The 23069-nt window shown below is 38.0% G+C and overlaps 1 protein-coding gene across 1 annotated transcript; it reads left to right on the top strand.

The window, feature by feature from the left end:
* The first annotated feature begins 14835 nt into the window (after positions 1-14835).
* On the top strand, positions 14836-18574 carry LOC149922882 (intracellular coagulation inhibitor 2-like). The gene is made up of 2 exons (XM_090162680.1): positions 14836-14860; positions 17349-18574. Exon 2 carries the CDS (start codon positions 17362-17364, stop codon positions 18556-18558), a length of 1197 nt encoding a protein of 398 aa, XP_090018806.1. The 5' UTR covers positions 14836-14860; positions 17349-17361; the 3' UTR covers positions 18559-18574.
* Positions 18575-23069: the final 4495 nt, after the last annotated feature.

The raw sequence follows: 23069 nt of genomic DNA, 5'->3' as shown, positions 1-23069 counted from the left end.
ATTTTAACGTTACGGGAATAGGAAGAGACGCCTCTCATAATCTTTACACTCTCTGGTGCCACACTTATTATCCCCAGTCCGACCCGCAGACCGCACCGTCAGCGGGGCCTCGCGATTCAGGGGCGAGGGAGAAAATTGACGGGCGAAAAAGCCTATGTGATACGAAAAGAGAACGGAATATGGTTGTCCGCAAATCCCCAGTCCGACCCGCAGACCGCACCGTCAGCGGGGCCTCGCGATTCATGGGCGAGGGAGAAAATTGTCGGGTGAAAAAGCCTATGTGATACGAAAAGAGAACGGAATATGGTTGTCCGCAAATCCCCAGTCCGACCCGCAGACCGCACCGTCATCGGGGCCTCGCGATTCAGGGGCGAGGGAGAAAATTGTCGGGTGAAAAAGCCTATGTGATACGAAAAGAGAACGGAATATGGTTGTCCGCAAATCCCCAGTCCGACCCGCAGACCACACCGTCAGCGGGGCCTCGCGATTCAGGGGCGAGGGAGAAAATTGACGGGCGAAAAAGCCTATGTGATACGAAAAGAGAACGGAATATGGTTGTCCGCAAATCTCCAGTCCGATCCGCAGACCGCACCGTCAGCGGGGCTTCGCGATTCAGGGGCGAGGGAGAAAATTGACGGGTGAAAAAGCCTATGTGATTCGAAAAGAGAACGGAATATGGTTGTCCGCAAATCCCCAGTCCGACCCGCAGACCGCACCGTCAGCGGGGCTTCGCGATTCAGGGGCGAGGGAGAAAATTGACGGGCGAAAAAGCCTATGTGATACGAAAAGAGAACGGAATATGGCTGTCCGCAAATCCTCGGTCCGATCCATAGACAAAATATGTATTTTGTCTATGGTCCGATCCGCAGACTGCACCGTCAGCGCTCTCCTGCCTTTACGGGCACTACTAGTTCACAATCTACTTGCCCCGATTTTGAGTAAACGCAAAATTTCGTCCCGCCCCCAATGGAAGAAAAAAAAAGTTCAAGCGTAAAATTTCAAGCGATTGCGTATTGAAGGCGGCGTGGCTAGGTTGGTATGCCGTGGGGTTTTTTAGAGATTACGCGGCGAGCGGCTGTCTGTGTTCGAGCCCCGGCCAGGCCAACAATATAAAATATATTAATAAATTATTTTTCGCAGCTCCATCTACCGTGTCGTCGCTTTTCCACAACAAACATACAAACACACACACAAACAACAACACTTAACGACAATCCGTCCATAGCAATAGTCCCACTTCGATATATATATCTCGATGTGGAACTAAAAACAAGCACTCTAAGGACGTCAACTCATTTCAAATAACAAAAAATTTTCACATTTCAAAAAGTTAAATATTAATGCGAGTAAATTTTTTAAAGCGGATCTGAATATGTCATTCAATAACGACCTTCAACTCCATATCAAACTAAAGATTTTATGTGGAATATCTCTAATATCATCCTAAATTTTGCCGAAAAGCATGCAAGCTTTCGATAACTTGTACTTCTATAAAATACGAATCGTATTTAATTCGGTTGTCGTGACCGACGTTCTCGGTTGCTGTGTGTATTATGAACTTCGGCGATATTTTTGCATACAGCTAGTGGTCCACCTGAGGTGACGTAACCGTATGTAGAACGTAAAATAACCTAAAGAGAGCGTCCATTACTTTTGTTGAAAATCAGCGTCAGATATAATGGACGTGCGCTTTTGGAAACGTAAATAAAACGCAGATAAAATGCCATGCGACTTGGAAGTGACGTTACGCTTGCGATACGGTTACGTAACCTCTGGTGGACCACTAGCTTTAGTCATAATGATATGCGTGATTAGTGGTCAAACCACAGCCGTTAAATAACCAATTCGCGGTCGATTTATGCAAGAAGATTGTAGGAGGCAAGAGCAATGTCGTATCGTCTCCCTTCAGTGTATCGACCATTCTGAGTATGTTGCTTGAATCCAAGTAAAAATGTACAAAGGTAAAAATGTACAAACAAAGGTTTCTTATCGAATTTTATTTTAAATTAAAGGTATAACCAGCAAAATATCGCGGTATAATATGTCATTCTCATTTAGTTATCATAGAAGATGGAAGCCAAGCTGTTAGTGAGTAATAAAGTACATAAACGGATATTAGACGACACTCGTGGTGTTAGAGCCCCCAAGCGCCAACGACAACATACGAGGAATTATAGAAACGTTTATTTAACTTGACTGAAGATTACTTGGAGGGAAGGAAAACGCTTGCAATATTTCTTCGCGGAGTTAGCTCAAACATAAGGTTTGGTAACGCAGATGTTTAAAAGTGACTTTTTAATATTTTTTTAACATACTAGCTGTGGTACCCGGTATATCATAAAACTTGTAGAGGTTAACGTTAATAGCTAGTCTAGGGAGCTGTTGGCTCGCGTGGCATATAGGGCTTGCTACCACCCTCCTACGCATTGTAACCCGGCCACCTGTTTAAACGCATAATAAGTCGCTAGATGACTTGGGCCTGTCACGTCTTTCGCTGGATCATAAGTGGACTGGTGACAAAGCTGTTTGGAAATGACTAGACAGGCAATTACTTTTAACGAAATTTATTTTCTTAACTCTTTCATTGAGTTGCGTTAAAGATACAACATTTTGTATGGAAAAATATGATGAATACTACAATTGAAACTGTGTTTATATACAGCTTATTAAAAAAGTATTGAGTTCGACCTTATCTTATCAAGATAATAAACATTAATTTTAACTAACGCTTATTTCTTTTAAATTAAACCTTTTTAGAGTTTTTCTATTTTTTATGTTTACGTAATCGCAACAGATCCTAAGGTGGTGCCTTGGGTATTAGCCTAGCTGATTATTATTATCATTTATTATATAATATTAGTATTATAAGGTGTAGTATCTCTTCTTGTGAAAATGTTAACGAATGTTACGATGATTATTTAATTATTTGGATTTTTTATATACTTAAATTACAATTTAACACTTCTTGTTCAAAAGAACCAGGGAATACCAAGGAAAAAGCGTCAGTGACAACACCGACACATTCAACACGAAAATGAAACGCTAATATAACTGTCTCCCCGCATGGCACCTTACCCAATAATAAAATGCAATAATTTTTTTTCGTGTGTATGCCTAAGGAATTAAGAATCTCGGTCTTTTGGCTAAGATCAAAGTGTAGTAGCTTATATAGAGCGGATATACCTAAATATTAAATTAATTAAATTAAAGTTGTTTTTCCGATCTTATACGTTGAAAACAACAGTCAGGTTACCATGAGATAGTATACCAAATGTGGTCGACCTAAGTTGAAAACTGTAGATTCCTATAGCGGACAATGATATATATACAATGATATATATACAAACACTCATCTTTATATATTAGATATTTGATTGAAATGATTTTATTTTTTATTTGTAGCTTTTTACCGAGGGGGTAGCCACTTATTTCTCCAATATTTCCGATATTTCTCAAATTTTTCCGATATTTCTCAAATATTTCCGATATTTCTCAAATATTTCCGATATTTCTCCAATATTTCCGATATTTCTCAAATTTTTCCGATATTTCTCACATATTTCCGATATTTCTCAAATAATTCCAATATTTCTTTGGATTTCTCGAGATTTCTAATATTTATCGTGGAATTCTAGTATTTCCTATATTTCTTGTGGATTTCTAGATTTCCGGAAATAATTATTTGGATTTCTCGCTATTTGTACACCATATTTCTTTAATGGCTACCCCCTCGCTTTTTACCGTGTTTGTTCTAGGTGCACCAAGGAGGAAAAAGGCCAAGTTGGAGAAGGCCGCTGAAAAGGAGAGGAAGCTGACTTTCTTGCAATGGCTGATCAATATGGTCGCGATGGAAGATGGATGGCTTACCGTTTTCCGTTGTAGATGGAAAAGGCTTCAGGATGGCTTTTTCCTACGCAAATCCCGATTTGGCGGTGCCTTCCCAACGGGCGATGGTGAGAGGCCTTGAAAAAACTGTAGAAAAAACCCTGCTTCCCAAAATTAAAGTAATGTGGAGCTTGCTAAGTAGCTTAAAACCCAAGGATGTTCAGTTTGTTCACCTTACCTTGGACCTCTGGAGTAGTAGGATGTGGCAATCCGTCATGGGAATCCGAGTTCAAATTATTTATTCATCTTTGTTCCTAAGAAACTTTCTTCTTGCCTTTGTACATTTTCCTGGTAGCCACACCGCGGAAAATATCAATTAGAAGAAGATTTTGGATATTTTGTATAAGGTTGGACTTAATTCTTCATTGGTAAGTTTGTTTTGCACTATTTTTAGACTATAGTGCGGCAAGCATTTTTACGAACCTTGGGTTTTAGATATCTTGCGTATGTGCCGACAAAGCGGAAAATATCACAAAGGCGCTAAATGTGACGGGCATTGCCAAAGGAAGTTGGACCGTAACCAGTTTGGTTTTTCAACCGTCAACAGAGGTTGACAAACGACACCAAATCGTTGATGACCTTGAAAGCAGTGATGACGAAGGTGAGCAGTTAGCGGAGGCTAAATATTCCAGCTACATTCCGATTATAGATGACGGTAGGTTTCTCTGAAATTTTAATTTAATAATGTAATAATAATTTTATATAATTATTTTACAAAAATTATTTGCGTCTATAGGTAAGCATTTTTACGAACCTTGGGTTGGAACTCTCTAAACCAAATTTTTCACCCAGAAAAATATGTGGTAGATTTTCCCGACATCGAATAAGCGATAGAATTTGACGCTGTACTCGAATCCAACATCGACGACGAAAACCTAGTCGAGGATGTGTTAGACGCGCTTCCATCGGGGATATGGAAGCGTTGGTTGGCTCATTCGCTTCAATTGGTAGTAAACAACTCGATGAAGCACTGCCCAGTAGTAAAGGAAGTGGTCGATCGCGTTAGTGGTTGGATCGCGTTTCTACACCGTTCTCCAAAATAGCCCAAGAGCCCATGACAAAATAAGCATGTGATAAGGTACAGGGCCGTGCAGAGGGGGGGGGGCAAAATCCCCGGGGCCCGGGTGAAAAGGGCCCATCGAAGAAGCTCAAGCGGGGGGGTGCAAATGAAGATAGCTTGGGAGAAGTTTTCAGGGCTCAAAGGGGGGGGGGTGCAAATCGAAGGGGCCCGCGAGTAAGTTTGCCCCGGGCCTCAGGATACCTCTGCACGGCTTACCTTGAAAATTGATATGACCCGATATTGATATCATTCGATTGGTCTCAGCGTGCTCTTACCAAATATCGCTAAATTAACCTTCAAATCTGAACCAAACGGTGTATAAGATTAAAAAACTAATTTCTAGCCCCTCCCAAATTTACATGTATAAGACAAAATTACTTTTTTAGTCTTATACGCCGTTTGGTTCAGATTTGAAGGTTAATTTAGCGATATTTGGTAATAGCACGCTGAGACCAATCGAATGATACCAATATAAGGTCATATCAATTTTCAAGATAACCGGAAGTGACGTCACGTGGTTCGTATTTCCGGAAAGCCCCCACTTTGACCCGTAAGACAAACAGTTCTTTGTTACAAATCACTAACCTAATTAAAAAATACCTTGACCCATCGTGTACCTTATCACATGCTTATTTTGTCATGGGCTCTTGGACTAAAATGGACGGAAGCCTTCATAAGTCATTCCTCAGAGAAATGGACGTAAAAAGCATTGGTGGCGTTAGGTGGAACGCGGTTTACTTAGCAATTGAGCGTTTGGTAGAGGTAAGGTACTTATTTAAAAACGAATTTCCCTTTTGTAAACATTTCCTTTCAAAAAAATCCATGAATCCCAACAGAAATCATTAAAGTTGTCGAAGTTGAAAGCGACGTTACTAGCTTCATGAGAACGAGATACAATTTTAGACGCTCGAGACGCAAAGAATGCCCAAAGGGCATGGAAATTCCTTCGTTGGCTCACGCCAAAGTTATGGAAGATATTTTGGCTCTTTTAAAGCCAATAAACGTGGCCACGGAGATGTTTCAAACTAGAGGGCCAAGTTCGCATCTGGTCATTGGCCAACTAATGACCATTTACTTTCAAATCTAAGGAATCCAGGAGACTTCCCTCGAGGAATTTCAAAAGACACTAATGAAGGAATTATCTTCAAGATTCAAAGCGGAGATTAAAGATCCGGAATACATCGCCGCCGCAACTTTGGATATGATAAGGTATATTTAAGATTCCCAATTTTATCAGTTAAGGTGTTAAAACCGCAATTTAACAATAGTTTATATATATTGGTTTACAGAAATCTACAGCAGCCCTTCCCGCGATTCGGAACTTCCGGACTTAGATTCCGAACCAGATGTATCTTTTAAAACGCCAGATTTAAAAACGGCCACCACCACCGATTTAAAGTTTTTAAAAGATAAAACGGATATCACGGTGGAGGACGAAAAACAGCCATTGGGCAGTGTTGGGCATTTTCGTTAAAGAGCCGCTCACGCTCACGTCTTTTTGATCGGTAAAATTTTCGCTCCTCTCTTTCCGCTCAATTTTTTGAGCGGCAAAATTTTCGCTCCTCTCTTTCCGCTCTTTTTTGAGCGTTATAATTTTCGCTCCTCTCTTTCCGCTCTTTTTTGAGCGTTATAATTTTCGCTCCTCTCTTTCCGCTCTTTTTTTGAGCGGTAAAATTGGCGCTCCCCTCATTTTTGATTTGCGCTCTTTTAAAAAGATATTTTACCGCTCATTTTCGCTCATAATAACAAATCCGCTCACAATGAGATGAGCGGTGCCCAACACTGCCATCGGTAAAAACTTTAAAAAAATCTGTAAGTTTTCCAATACTAATAGCTCGGGGTAATCACCCCGGAAACGTAGGGCTATCTTCCAAGCGTATTTGGATGAAATTTTTTGGACCTGGACGATGCGAGCATTCTGGACTTCTGGCAAAATTGTCCAGGCACGTGCTCTCGATTCCAGTGTCTTCTGCCGATGTCGAAAGAAGGTTTTCCATTGTGGGAGCCATTCTTCGATATCGGCGGAGTAACATGACTTTAGAGCACGTTGGCCAGCTGTTGATGTACGGAGAATATAGGTTGTTGGAGTCATTATTACAAAAAAAAATAATGCGGAACTAAAACATTTTGTATATAAATTTTTTTTTTAAGTTTCCAATTTATCCTAAAGTTGCAAAAGTATCTCCACTAGACTGTGATTGTAAAATACGAAACAATTATGACTACAATATATTCAGGGTTTTAATTGTTTCGCATTTGTATATAAATGATAGTAAAACTTATCGCAAAAAAATCTAAATATTCTTCCATGTCAGAAGCTATCGAAATAGTGAATGTAACAAATGTGCAACAAAATTACGAATTAAACTTACTTCTCTTTATATTTAAAGTTAGGAAAGAATAACCCCGCCGTATATTTTGAAGTGGTATAAAGCAAAACACATTAATGATTCTGGACCAGCTATGTAGAAAAAAATTGGAAAATTTGGTGAAAAAAGAGAAATTCAGTTACTATGTGGAATAAGATGAACGACGAACTTAAAAGTATAAATTCATACAAAGATTTTAAAAATAAAATAAATGTTTTAATATCTAAAAACCAGGAAGTGCTCAATTGAGCCATTATTTTGAATGATAATTTTGTTCCCACCCCTAAATTAAGTTTTACATTAATGGACGGTGGACCCTTTTGTAAACAAGTGTAAAACTTAGTGTTGTTAAGTTTCCGGAAAAATAAAATGCGGACATTTTCCGCAAATCGGGAAAATAAAAAATTGAAACATAAATTACATTTTAAGGGTTTTTAATGTGTTTAACTTTTTATCGATATAAAATGTCTAATATCAGTAAACATACTACAAAACATTAATAGTGTTACATTGTTAATCAGTTTAAACTAGTCTAGAGGTTTAGTTGTACTTTCAGATTCGAAAAAATTAGGTGAAAATGCCGCTTTATTTAAATATGCAAACAATGTATTAGACTAATCATGGAATGAAAAATTTTTTTTATTTTTTTCGGAAAAATACGGAAAATTTCCGAAAAAAAGGCCTTGGTCATTTTCCGGAAAATTTTCCGAGCGTGAAATTTTCCACTGAAAATTTTCCGACTTACAACACTAGTAAAACTTAAAAGGTGTTCCAATAAAAAGCATTTTATTATTATTATTATTATATTTTAAAAGTATATTTCCATTTTATTTGTGAATATTGTGTATATAAAAAGTATAGAAGTTTAAACAATAAAAAAATATGTTAAGCAATTCGTTGTTTTAATTTACATGACAAGTTAAAACCGATATTTCTCCGGCATCGAATAAAATGTTTCCTTTCAGAACAGTCACACCTATTTATTAATCATCACACTTATATATTACTTCTGACCATACGCGGCTTGCCACACTTCTTTATTACTTCTGGCCATACACAGCTTCGATTACTTCGTCACACTTATTTATTACTTCTTGCCATACATTATTTGATTTTATATCAAATCGCTACCTCACAATCAGGTACAAAAAACTGACAATTTAATTAAAAAATATTGGTTTTAAAAATTATATTTTAGCTTTGAGATTTATTTATTTCATATAAATGAAGCGTTAAAATGCTATTTCGAAAAGCAAAATAAAGCAAACAAGATGGCACAGCCACAATAGTAGTCTCTTCCTCCTAGCACTCTTGATTTTACCCATTTGATTAAAAACCGCGGCTCAGCAATGGCGGATGTAGATAGAGAACTAATACCAATCGAATGACGCCTGAAATAAATTTATATCGAGTGCCGTTGAAAATAATTCGTCGATTCCCGGGGACCTATACGGAGTTAAAGACTATACGGACCTATAGCTTCCACTGTATTATTCACCTTCACCACCAGGAACGAAAATAAAAGCCTCTTTCCTCTATACTAGAGGAAGAGGCTAAAAAGGGCGAGTTACAAAGTTTTGGAACTGAAGTGGCGAAATATAAAACCATCGAGTTTGAATTATTTAAAAAGTACAGCTAAATAATTTATTTTTAATTTTAGTTTAAAAAATTCACGGTGGTTAAAGGAGTCTAAGCCCAGTTATGTCTGTCTAAATCAAGCGTTAAATTCACGGTGGTTAAAGGAGTCTAAGCCCAGTTATGTCTGTCTAAATCAAGCGTTAAATTCACGGTGGTTAAAGGAGTCTAAGCCCAGTTATGTCTGTCTAAATCAAGCGTTAAATTCACGGTGGTTAAAGGAGTCTAAGCCCAGTTATGTCTGTCTAAATCAAGCGTTAAATTCACGGTGGTTAAAGGAGTCTAAGCCCAGTTATGTCTGTCTAAATCAAGCGTTAAATTCACGGTGGTTAAAGGAGTCTAAGCCCAGTTATGTCTGTCTAAATCAAGCGTTAAATTCACGGTGGTTAAAGGAGTCTAAGCCCAGTTATGTCTGTCTAAATCAAGCGTTAAATTCACGGTGGTTAAAGGAGTCTAAGCCCAGTTATGTCTGTCTAAATCAAGCGTTAAATTCACGGTGGTTAAAGGAGTCTAAGCCCAGTTATGTCTGTCTAAATCAAGCGTTAAATTCACGGTGGTTAAAGGAGTCTAAGCCCAGTTATGTCTGTCTAAATCAAGCGTTAAATTCACGGTGGTTAAAGGAGTCTAAGCCCAGTTATGTCTGTCTAAATCAAGCGTTAAATTCACGGTGGTTAAAGGAGTCTAAGCCCAGTTATGTCTGTCTAAATCAAGCGTTAAATTCACGGTGGTTAAAGGAGTCTAAGCCCAGTTATGTCTGTCTAAATCAAGCGTTAAATTCACGGTGGTTAAAGGAGTCTAAGCCCAGTTATGTCTGTCTAAATCAAGCGTTAAATTCACGGTGGTTAAAGGAGTCTAAGCCCAGTTATGTCTGTCTAAATCAAGCGTTAAATTCACGGTGGTTAAAGGAGTCTAAGCCCAGTTATGTCTGTCTAAATCAAGCGTTAAATTCACGGTGGTTAAAGGAGTCTAAGCCCAGTTATGTCTGTCTAAATCAAGCGTTAAATTCACGGTGGTTAAAGGAGTCTAAGCCCAGTTATGTCTGTCTAAATCAAGCGTTAAATTCACGGTGGTTAAAGGAGTCTAAGCCCAGTTATGTCTGTCTAAATCAAGCGTTAAATTCACGGTGGTTAAAGGAGTCTAAGCCCAGTTATGTCTGTCTAAATCAAGCGTTAAATTCACGGTGGTTAAAGGAGTCTAAGCCCAGTTATGTCTGTCTAAATCAAGCGTTAAATTCACGGTGGTTAAAGGAGTCTAAGCCCAGTTATGTCTGTCTAAATCAAGCGTTAAATTCACGGTGGTTAAAGGAGTCTAAGCCCAGTTATGTCTGTCTAAATCAAGCGTTAAATTCACGGTGGTTAAAGGAGTCTAAGCCCAGTTATGTCTGTCTAAATCAAGCGTTAAATTCACGGTGGTTAAAGGAGTCTAAGCCCAGTTATGTCTGTCTAAATCAAGCGTTAAATTCACGGTGGTTAAAGGAGTCTAAGCCCAGTTATGTCTGTCTAAATCAAGCGTTAAATTCACGGTGGTTAAAGGAGTCTAAGCCCAGTTATGTCTGTCTAAATCAAGCGTTAAATTCACGGTGGTTAAAGGAGTCTAAGCCCAGTTATGTCTGTCTAAATCAAGCGTTAAATTCACGGTGGTTAAAGGAGTCTAAGCCCAGTTATGTCTGTCTAAATCAAGCGTTAAATTCACGGTGGTTAAAGGAGTCTAAGCCCAGTTATGTCTGTCTAAATCAAGCGTTAAATTCACGGTGGTTAAAGGAGTCTAAGCCCAGTTATGTCTGTCTAAATCAAGCGTTAAATTCACGGTGGTTAAAGGAGTCTAAGCCCAGTTATGTCTGTCTAAATCAAGCGTTAAATTCACGGTGGTTAAAGGAGTCTAAGCCCAGTTATGTCTGTCTAAATCAAGCGTTAAAGATAATATCAATCATTTAGTCCTAATTTTTATTATAAAGGTTAGTAATAGGCCATCGACGAGATAATATTAAACAAAAAATATAATAACTATTTATTAGCAATGAAAGTTGATCGCCGCCCAGTGAACGATTTTCGGGGAACAGCAGGGGTGTAGTCCTAAAAAAAAGAACCGGTTACGGTCAACTTCGAGTGATCGAAGTTGGCTGTACCGGCCACTATAAATGTACATCCAACTTCGATGTTTATCGTGATTCAAGCTGACCGTACCTAGGTAATGATTAAAAATTGTCATGGTACCCAGGTAGCAAAAACACGTGTTAAACACGAGTAATATGATAGTGCGGTACACGTGTGGAGTTCACGTGGGGAAAACGGTGAGCCTGTCACCCTCAAACACGTGTTTCAGCACGATTTGATAACGTTTTTCGCATGTGTGCATACACCGACCGTCCACGTGTATATACACCGACCGTCCACGTGTATAATCATCAATCGCTACGTGTGTAAATACGTACCATGCACGTGTTTAAAATCGAACCATGCACGTGCTTACACACCCATTTTTACGTGTTTAAACACGAATCGTTCACGTGATCATATACTAATCGTCCACGTGTTTTAACACCGGTTATTTACGTTTAGGGCACCATTCAATACACGTGTTCGAACACATAATTTGTTCCTGTATAACACCTTTAATTGTACGTGTTCAAACACCGTAGTAACATTAAACGAACATCAAACTTCTATTCTTTAACCCTAGTAATTCTCCTACATTCATAAATGAAAATATTGCATTATTGTTAATTAAAAACACCCACAACTTTTTAATTTTAAAATTTTTTAACATACCCGCCTAAAATTAATTATTAAATACGATTAATAAATTTATGTCCAATATTATTTATAAACTTTCGAATAAAACAATATTTTCAAATAATTTTTTAATGAAATGAATTTTTCAATAAAAAAGCAATATGAACAAAAGTCAAAATTTTTAGGCCAGAGTTTCCAAAAGTAGAGCGGTTCCGCCCTTTTAGGGCTCATCAGTGCTGTGTAGGAACTCTGGCTATCCTTGGAAATCTACCGATATCAGTATAACTAATAAACAATCAGAGTGCCCTATAAGTGAGCAGTCCATTGCAACTTATAGTGAAATTCTTCACCAATGATTGCATGGCGGTCGCTATTCAGCAGACATCTTTTACGCTTGGGCTTCCGTTGAATTCCAACGTTAAATTTATATTAAAGGTAAAAAATTTTAGGCCAGAGATTCCAACAGTAGACAAGAACAAGACTTACGACGGTCAGAATACAATCCCTCTAATGTGTTAAGTTTATTTGAGCTAATCACAGCAACCTGCAACGCCGGTATCACAACCAAAATATATCCACGGTCACACACATATAAATATGTACACTTATTTGTTACTTCTAATCATACTTATTTGTTACTACTAGTCAGCCGTTGAGTGTCACACCTATTACTTCTGGTCATACGCCAAAGACTAGGTCGATCAGTGTCATACCTTCAGGCCACGTGTAAATTAACACTAAAAAACCATCGTGAGTTAAAAACCTTTAAGACACCAGGAGATCACGTGTTAAATTACACGAACTGTATTTCGTGAGCTATTAACCCTAAATTCCACGTTTTCTACACTTGTGTAATTTTCAAACACGTATTATCCACGAAAAATACGAAAATTCCACTATAAATACACGTGTTTTGCTACCTGGGTACTTTCCTACAGGCAAAATTAATAATAAATACACACAACCTTTATTCGAGGCTGCGAGGCTAGGCTAATAATAATACACAGCATTCCTATGTCACCGAATTCTACGTATAATTTTTGAAATAAAAATTTATATTTTCTAACAATCATTAAACGTAAATTGTGGACTAGACTAATATAACCAAAAACAAAATCGTGTTTTCCAAATATGACACCATTCACTAAAATTATTAAAAAAATTTAAATTGGAAAAAAAGTCATCGAGTTGACTAGAATGATCAGTCTAGAAACAACTGTTATTGTTACAATAACCGGACGCTTAAAACACGGCCAGCTTTGATATCGTTAAGAATTTATTGAAGTTACTAAGAATATTTCAGCATAGCATTAACCCCTGGTACATCCTCGCAGCTTTTGTGGAGAAAGTTTGTCTGCATTTAAGGGGCATTCAAAGTCATACCATATAGCAATCTTTAATGGGAAAGCAGACTAATTTAAGCTACAAAGGCTGCGAGGATGGGAATGAGAATCCTGTAGTCCAATATTCTTAGTAACTTTAATACATTATTGATATCGCGCTATAGCCGCCAATCCATTCGCCGAAATTCTGTGAGCAAGGATTTTCCCGCTATAACGAGCGTGGCGCTGAACTCATACAGTTTTTTACATTGGCTTCAATGCAAAAACTATTCTAAAAATAATATTCCGCTAGGCGCGCACAACTCATACAGATATCTTTTGCACGTAGGTTAACATAGTAACTTCAACGAATGGGCTGGCCGCTATAGCGCGAGATCAAAGTTGACCGTGCTTAAACCCACTAGAGTGACGGGGTTTGTATGAAGGCTAGCAGTAAAGTAGGAAACGTTAAGATTATTTAGTAAATGGATAAAAGGTACTAAAAATTAATATTGTTAATAAACAAAATATTTATACGAACTAGTACGCAGGTCGCAGTGCCGATGATTTACGAAATAGAAGCAAGGTTCGCACTAGCAAGTTGGAAAAGAAGAGGCAGGGTGCGCCCTGGTAAGATGAAATAAAGAGGCTGGGTGCGCCCTGGGAAAACTGAAAAACCAAGGCGGGTTGGAGCCCTGGCTTTGAAAAAAAGCACCGGGGGGCCCCCAGGCCCGACTACACCACTGGGGAACCGACTATCCCGTTGCTCACCGCAGTGACGGCGATCCTGAGGGAAAAACAAACGAGGGCAGAGCCCCCACTGAAATTAAATTGAGAAAAATAGCAACCAGGGTAAAATTAATAATCTCACTGCCTTTATTTTGGTCCAAATTCAGTCTTTTTACAGACGTTATTTTGAGATTGCAGATGCGAGTAGCATTAAGATGATATAACCGTAAAATGTATTTCGATAGATTCATCCAAACAGAAAATCGACCCGTCGTGTACCCTATTTTACCAAAAATACCTTCGTTAAGTATGTGGCCAAGAAGGGCTTAATTATCTAACCATGTACACAGATATTTTTCTAAAGATATCGACTTAACTTTTATTATCAATGTATTCATTGATGGATGAGATATTAGAAAGAACACTTTTAAAAATATATGTATATGTATAATAAAATTTTAGAGCTGTACATTTTCGAACTATATGAATCGCGAAAGAGCGTGCCACCTAGACTCGCTTCGGCCGCGAATACGAAAGCCAGCTAGCTGCCTTAGTACTTTCTTAATCCGCAACTTGAAAAGAATAATATTAAATAAAACATTATATAGGTGTAGATCCAGAAACTCTCGACTTATTATACTCCGCGGCCGCGTAGTATATTTAGAGCTCATCTTTTTTCCCCATTTCCACCTCTGCTGCGCGTATATTGGCAATTTACGGGTTTGGTCGTGGAAAACGTCAAGTCAGCTTGAGTGACTTTTAGGCCTTTTTTGGGTCGCGCTCTAACCTCAACCACTTCTCGTATTTTAATTCTGTAAACGGGTTTAAAATCAGCGTGTTTCACTTCACGATTTATAATTTAATCAATAACGCCGAGAAATTATAAGTTTTTGAAGCCAGGAAATTACGGTTTTGAGGCATCCATTTTCCCTTTAAGTTTCAGATTGGCGCGCATGCGCAACGGGAACGGTTGGAAGTCGCAAAAAAGTTGCCAACTTGCCGACACGGCTTCGTTTTGACGGCGGGTTTAATGCCGCGTGCCCGGCTGTCCGCGTGAAATGTTAATTTTCATATTCTAACATGTTTAAACATAATGATTAAAAACGAACAAATCTTCGATGATAAAAGGTAAATAATATAGTTGGCTTTCATTTCAACTTAAGTTTGGTCACTTTACGCTATTTGGTGATTCTAAATCGATTTAAATAAAAGTTAGGTTAAAATTTTGGGCCTTGGGTATTATCACTGCCATAATTTAGCAGCCCGACTTTTCGGAATTTCGCTGGAATTCGGTAACAGCTTCAATGTAAAAGCACCGAGATATCGAATACAGGATACGTATTATCTTTGGTTGAACAAAACTATCAGTATTTTTTAATATTTAATTTTTTGACGGCTGTTAAGTTTGACAACTAATAATTTTCGAGCCTTAAAATTTGAAATGCCAAGGAGGCAAAACTAATATAACAATATTTTTTGAGTTTTAAATTATTTTTCTATGCAGGCCTTAGTTCGACACTTTTATTAGAGACACTACAAACATTTAATTTTTAATTTTAGAAAGCACTAATTTTTTAACAAATTATGAAATTGGGATGTAATTCTTGTAAACCACCACGTCTCATAAATGGACATATATTAGAACAAAAACAGTTCTTCGAACTGAAAAAACAGTTTTAGAGCTCGTTAAATGTGCAGCCTTAAAGGGACATATATTATTTTTATTGTTGATTAATATGTCAAATTCATTTAAAGTATTAAAAAATATTCCTGTGAACAACAGAATGACGTCATTCCGCCTTTCAAATCACAGTCCACTGCTCCTCCAATTTTTAATACAAAATCTTTGATCCAATTTTGCCCACAAATTTATATTTATTTTCTTCCCTAAACATTTAACATAAATTTTTTAAAATTTATTATTATTTATTATTTTTTTATTGCAATTGTGCAACAAAAATAAAATAATAATAATAATAAATTTTAAAAAATTTATGTTAAATGTGTAGGGAAGAAAATAAATATAAATATGGATACCTTTGATACCAGTATGAAATCCTTAGTTGGGTCTCTTAAAAACTTACATTGGGTTGCCAGGAAGTTGAATTCGAAGTTCGGTAAATATCGTCCAAGAATTGAAAGACGAAGAGTAAAATACTATTCCGTAAGGTAGTGCTATCGAGTAACATTTTATACAAAGTAAATCTATAAATGCAACAGCGTAAAAATGTGCTATCCTGTACGATTCTGCCGGGACTAAGGCGTTAAAAAGGCATCACGAAGAACAAATTTAAGCGAGGAAGAACCTACGACTGCAGTATATAGCTCCGGTGATACGCTTTTACACAAAAATCTTATTTTTTATAAATGCGTTATATTTTATAACATTAATACATAGCAAAATAATTTAATTCAATTCATGTTATTTTGTTGGTTTAATACATAATATAACATTAGAAAAAAAATACTTCTTTAGAGTCCTTTTAGATTGAACATTATCCAAAAGTATATTTAGAATTAGTTAAAAAATATTGTATTAGTGAAAGTTGTTATTATAAATACTTTAGAATTTGTTCTATAGATGGCGACTTCTGAGTCTTAAAAAATAAGCAAAACATTTTGCTAAACTACGTGGAAATGAAAACAAGGGCGATTCTCAGTTTCGTAAATAGGCTCTGTCCACGGTCGTAAAATCATCACTGGTCAACTCGTGTTGAAGATAACGTGAGAGAGTTGTGATCATAGACACTGTCCACCTGACCAAACAGAAACCATGCATCTCGAACTGTATCATTACCCTTTCTATCAGCTAGGGCTAAGATGGGCCAAACAGAAGACATACGTTTATCGTGCAGAGACATTTCGCGCCCAGGGGCAACTTATGTCATCGCAGCCTGGCAGACCCTTAAAGGGGGGGGGGGGGGGTGCTGGAGAAATTGAATAGGGGTAGCCGATGTATGTGCCCGTATTGCCGTAAGCGTAGCTTTTTCCTAGGAACCTTGCCCCTATTGTACCGGGTCCCTATGCTTTCGGCCCTTTTTCCACCGGGCCCCGGGTATTTTGCCTCCCTTGCCCCCCCCCCCCCCCCTCTGCACGGCTCGGACTCAACCGACAAAACATTTCCGGGATTGGATATTGTAAACGAAGAAGAAATTGCTAAAAACATTCCTATAGTACAAAACAATCAGATGAAAATTATAAATGAAGGTATTTGTTTCTAATATTTTACCATTTTCCCGTTCATTCCGGTTAAAATTTAACGTAATATATTTTAAATAAAAATATTCCGATAATCTCTTTCCCCGTGGCTACATTTCTTAGACGCATAAAAACTCTGGATTAGAAATTAAATAAGGCTATGTGAAGTCGAAAACAGGCCGGAATGAATTAATTATTTCACTGGCTTTTCCTTAACGCTCTTTTCATTATGTCATTCATTATGCAATAATGACCTCCAACTACCTGCATAACGTACTAGAGTTGTTAGCCACAAGTTTACGTGGATTTTCTCTCGTTCCGCGTAATTTGTGTTATACAATAGTAGGTACCTCTATAAAATACGCCTAGTATTTAATTCAGTCGTGGACATGAAAGACGTTTTCTTTTATTGTCCGAGGTTTCAGTGGATCATGAAGTTGGGCGATATTTTCGCGTTACTCGTGGTGCTGTACGTGATCGGAGATCAATCCACAGTCGCTGAATCTTCGTCAGTGGCCGTCGCGAACGCCAATAACCAATTCGCGGTCGATTTCTACAAGAAGATTGTCGGTGGCCAGAACAATGTCGTGGCGTCTCCATTCAGCGTGTCGACCGTCCTGAGTATGTTGCTGGTCGGAGCCAAGTCCGACACGGCGGACGAGATGAAAACAGCTTTGGCTTACACCGAATTCAGTCAAGGTCAAATCAACGGCGGTTACAAAAAGATAATTCCCGGTCTGGCCGGTAATTACACCCTGGATGTTACGAACGCTATTTTCGTCAAGAAGGAATTGAAGGTGCTGCAAAGTTTCAAGGACACCTTGCAATCGGTTTACCAATCGGGGGAGTACGACCTTGACGTGGCCAATGGTCAAGAACAAATTAACCAGTTTGTGAACACCCACACGCGTGGAAAAATACCAAAATTTCTGAATGAAAAATTGCCGAGGGATACGCAAATGGTCTTGTTGAATGCCATATATTTCAAAGGTACTTGGAAAAAGAAATTTGATCAGAAACGTAGCAAGCGAGAGCCGTTTACCAACGAGGGAGGCAGTAAGACAATAACAACTTTGATGCACGTCACCGACAAGTTCAAATACATGGAGAGTGCCGCTCTGAATTCGCAAGTGTTAATGTTGCCGTACACGGGTGAAAGTATGTACATGATTTTTACGCTTCCCAACGACGCCACTCAGTCCCTCAGCGTCACGGAGGACATTCTCACCGGCAGAGCGCTGGTAGACGCGGCTAATAATGCCTATGAACAGAAAGTTGTCGTCACCATTCCCAAATACAAAATTGAAAGCAGTTTTGGTCTGAACGAACCTCTCATGTCCTCGGGTATGAAACTGGCTTTCTCAAACTACGCAAATTTCAGTGGCGTCAGCACCGAGACGAAGCTCAAAGTGTCTAAAGTGCTTCAGAAAGCCGTGGTCGAAGTCAACGAAGAAGGCACCGAAGCGGCAGCTTCCACCACAGTCACACTAACTAGAAAAACGGCTTCCGTTAAACCACAACCCCGTCCTATTTATTTCATCGCGAACAGGCCATTCCTGTACGCGCTCTACCACAAACCCACAAATACCATTCTCTTCATCGGCAAATACACGCAGGCCAGACTTTGATCAAATTGCTAGGCAACCTGGAATATTTTGCATCAAAAATTGTAAAAATTAAAAAATATTTGTTTACGTTTTGTTTAGGTCTTTCTTTTTTTCTTAAGTTAAAGATTCTTATTTATGAGGTTTATGGTAATTGCAGTAACCATTCACTAACGTTTATTTTTGTAGTCCATATTTTACACTGGAAAAATGACGGGTTAGGGGTGATCAGGATTGTATACAGCTTAAGTAGTATAAGAAAAGACTCAACAACGCAAGCCAATTAAGACAGTTTATGAGATCTCAGGAGGAAATTATTATTGGTGCACGGGCCTGAACAGTCAACACCTTCTATCTGATCCTCATAGACTGCAAAATCAGACTGACCGGGTAGGGTGGTGGACCAAATTTTGATGGGGTAGGTACATTTGTTCGAATTTCAATCGTCCGAACGGTTGAACAAATGTTCGAATTTCATTCGTCCGAACCGCCGAAATAACAAATGTTTCAATTGTTCGAATTGGACAACTTGTTTGTTTCATTCGTCCGAATCGGTAGCATCACTTGTCCGAATTCTGTCGCTAAATTAGTATTTCTTATTGCGGTTTTTTTTTGGTCCGGATTTTTTTAGTGCAAGAATAAAAAATAAAAAACTACATTGTAAATATCGTTGTTTGTTCAAGTTGTTTTTTCTTAATTGCTGCTATATCTATATATTGTATATTTTACTTCATATTCGTATTAATATCGATCAATGTTGTGGATATTTTAGGTTAGGTTAGGTTCACCTTAATGTTACTATTTTCTTATATTAACAATATTTAAAAAAACAACCAATTCCTAATGTTCGAAAAAACGGACAAACGATTGTTCGAACAAAAGAAATTCTCCAGAAAAATTAACATAAATTGAACGACTAAATCACCAACAAAAGTTGTGATAAATTTTTCGGGCAAATGAAATAAGTTTTCGGACATACGATCCTGTTTTCCGGCATTCGGACAAATGATCATTCGGACATTTGTACCACCGTTCGGACGAATGAAATTCTAACAAATGTACCCAAATCATTTTGATTGGGGGCTTGTCGCTCTACTGAAGGGGTGTTTTTAAAAATGGTTTGGGGTTACCAGGGTATTATGCCCACCTGACTTAAACGTCGCCATTCCGCCGCAACTCAAAATTCGGTTTAGACATCGAACTACTAATAATAAAGTTGGAGGATGCAGTAGCGGCGCTAAGGTTTTTTCACAGGTGGGCTAAGTATTTTGTGGCCCTTAGCGGGAACCTTGGATTAACCATATTTCGCAAAAGTGGTGTAACCGAAAAAAACGAAAATTTTCCAGGAAGCGAGAAGAGCAAGCAGCTCTCGTCACCTTTACTGGACCCCCTACTGACCTTATATCCGATCTGGAGGGGACACGAGCATGTCTGGGGTTTTCCCTAAGTTCCCCTTTTCTTTTCTTTCTATTGTCCATTCAACTTTCTCTCAATAGGACCTTGGCAGCATGACGTCACGCCGTACCTTTGGCCATGGCCGCCATGCTGGTATACCTTTTTTTCCAATTGGAAAAAGCATGGGTGACGTATGGAACAGCTAGGTAGTACCGGATGGAAAACCACTTACTCCTTATTTTGTAATTTCTGTGAAATGGAAAAAGCTTTATTACCTTGAAAATGAAATGTAAATAATTTCAATAAGTCGAATTTATACTTTTTCTTGGGAAATTTTGTAATATAAACAAATTATTTCAGATACACAATCGAGGGGCAGGTCACTTCCTTGATTAACGACGCACCCCTCAAACGATTAAATCCGATTTAATCGTGATTATTTTGATAAAATTCAATTTAATGACGACTATGTTGATTAAATCGCGTTGAATCATGATTAGAATGTTTAAATCTGATTTAATCATGATTTATGCATGATTTAATGGATAAATCTAATTAAAATGATTACCCCAAGGCTCGGGCGCTCGGCACTGAGAGCGCGTTGGGCTCCCCTCCTTCCTACCTTTTATGACTGCTTGAAAATAATTTGAAAAAGTATAGAAATAACATACACTCAGAAAAGCAATTTAAATATTTTCAGCACAAATTTACAATATTTTTAAATTTTTCCGAATGTACTTCTTGTATTGAATAATATTTCTTCTGGGGTATCCTAATAAAAAAATATCTTATAATATTGAACCTGTCTGTAAGTGCCGTCTGCCTTGAGTCGAATACTAAGAGAAAAAAAAGAATGCACTTTTATTAAAAGGGTGCGATTAGTTTATGTTATTGGAGATTTATCTGCGAACCCAAAAATTCTCTTTTTCGTTAAGTATATACGTCATCACGTGATAATTTTTAGTATCAAAGAATCCCGTTAGGGAGTTCCATATAGTGTGGTCGCTTAGTGAAATGATCGTTACAGAGATGATTAAAGTACCAAACTTGGTACAGTGAATGTACGCTATAAATACACTATTTTAAAAATAGGGTGCCCGAGCTGACCGTCCGCCATCTTGAATTACGACGCCATCTTGGATTTTTACGGGGCCAGTCACAAAAACCGACATATCTCCCGTTCTATATGCTAGATTTCCATGTTTTCTTTTTTAAATTAAAGATTGAAATGCGATTAATTGAGTACAAGAAACATTTAAAGGATTAATATAATATTTATTTAATTAAAATGACAAAAAACGCAAACTTTTATCTTTCCATTTTTCACAAATGCACATTTAAATACAATAACGACACTGAAAAAAAACTAATTCGACAACCTGACGGCCCTTATAATAGGCTTTCAAATGATACCTTATACATTAAAATATCTTTAAACGTTGCAAAGTTATAAGCATTTGAGTGTTACCCCTATTATGCGTGAGGTTCTCAAATCTTCAGTTTTGTTTACAAACTTTATTAACAAGAAATTTATACTCGTAAAATTATTTTATTCTATAACCCTTTCGCATACACCTTTGCACGCACACAATGCTGTACATTCTAAGGAGTTATTGTTGCAAATACAGTTTCTTGAGCAAAGTGGAATGGCTTGGCACCCACATTTGATTAATTCACTACACGACGCTGAAGCTTCTGGTATTGTGATCCAAAGTGGCCTCCAGTGGCTTTCGGCTGTCTTCCATTCCAAATCTATCTGGACTTGGTAGTTCAATTATAGCAATATAGCTTGATAGCCATATACTTGCCTGATATAGCGCTCTATTTGTTTGTATGTTGAAGTAGAGCGTCTTGTGAAGGAGGAAAACTTTGCATTACTTTTCCTATTTTTCCTTTTGTTAAAAGTTCTTGCCTAATATCATTGGTTTTACTGCCACATGTAGTTTTGCGGTACAGGAGGCATGTATATTGTTCTATAAGCGCAAACTCTTTACTCTCAATTACAAATGGTGAAAATGGTTGGTGCCAAGGAACTGAAAATACTTCAGTTCCAGCGGGAAACGCTGTCCAAGCTTTCCAAGGAAACTGGGATGTTGTGTCGGATCCGGTGAATGCGTGGAAAAATGGCAGACTCCTCGCTTTATCTTCACCTATCTCGCAGCATACAGAATTTATGTGGTAGTATCTGAAGAATTTTCCCTTCCCAAAAGAAAGCCACAAGTCCATATCTGGAAAATCGTGTTTTAACCGGTAGAACTGGCCAACCAGGATGACAAAAACATCAGTATCGACGGAGCGTATCATAATGGTCTTTGAACCGTTCAGAGCCGCGTGTATTATGTGAAGGATCATCCTCGAATCCGCTTCTTCGTGATTCGAGTTGAACATATTGTTATCTGAAGAATTGCATATAACAGTTTCACCATGCGCAATATAAACTGTTTTTCCACTTTCAATTTGTACGATTTTAACCGATTCTGCTAAAAGCCCGAATAGTTCTTTATTTTTTGAATTTCTCAAAAAAAGAGAGAAATGCTTTGGAAGTCTCGTGTCATTTGCCACTTTCTTTCTCACGCCTTCGCCTCTTTTCTCTCTCGTTGATTACTTTAGGCTGTCGTCTCTGTAGGTGTCAAAAACTATATCAATTCGGCTGCAGCCTAATAGCTGTCGTTGTAGGCATGGCAAAAATACAGCAAAACAGTAATCCTTAAAAGTGAATGACTGTAGCCCCGTCATATATTTTAGTGTGAAAAAAGGGAACGTCCCCTTCCGCGCTTTCGAAGAGTTCCAAAATCTGCGCTTTGCGTGTAGGTAGTCTAATTTTATCATGTTCGGAAAGAGATGGTAGCCAGGCATGGTTTTCCTTGGCGTAGTTGACAAGCTACGTAAAGTTAAATAAAAAGAACCGTATCACATTTTAAGTCATTTATCTTTTGCTTAGATTTTGGTTCGACCCTTATTAGAGGTCTTTTGAACAGTGGAAAATTGTTCCGTTTAATTGCGTCGTATATAGATTTGATACCACAAGTAAGCACGTTGGAAACGAATTATTGTATTGCTCTTGACCTACATGATCAATGACACTCATAGCTTTACTTAAAAAGGGATCTGCAATGTCACGAGTCGTTAAGTTTGCTAGT

The sequence above is a fragment of the Leiobunum rupestre genome, chromosome 11 (assembly GCF_980474605.1).
Source record: "Leiobunum rupestre chromosome 11, qqLeiRupe1.1.hap1, whole genome shotgun sequence".
In the NCBI taxonomy this organism is placed as follows: Eukaryota; Metazoa; Arthropoda; class Arachnida; order Opiliones; family Sclerosomatidae; genus Leiobunum; species Leiobunum rupestre.
The sequence above is the reverse complement of the archived record's forward strand: the minus strand, read 5'-3'. Positions and strand labels throughout refer to the sequence as shown.

Coding starts and splice junctions, on each gene's coding strand:
- LOC149922882 (XM_090162680.1), top strand. CDS start 17,362: ATGAAGTTGGGCGATATTTTCGCGTTACTCGTGGTGCTGTACGTGATC.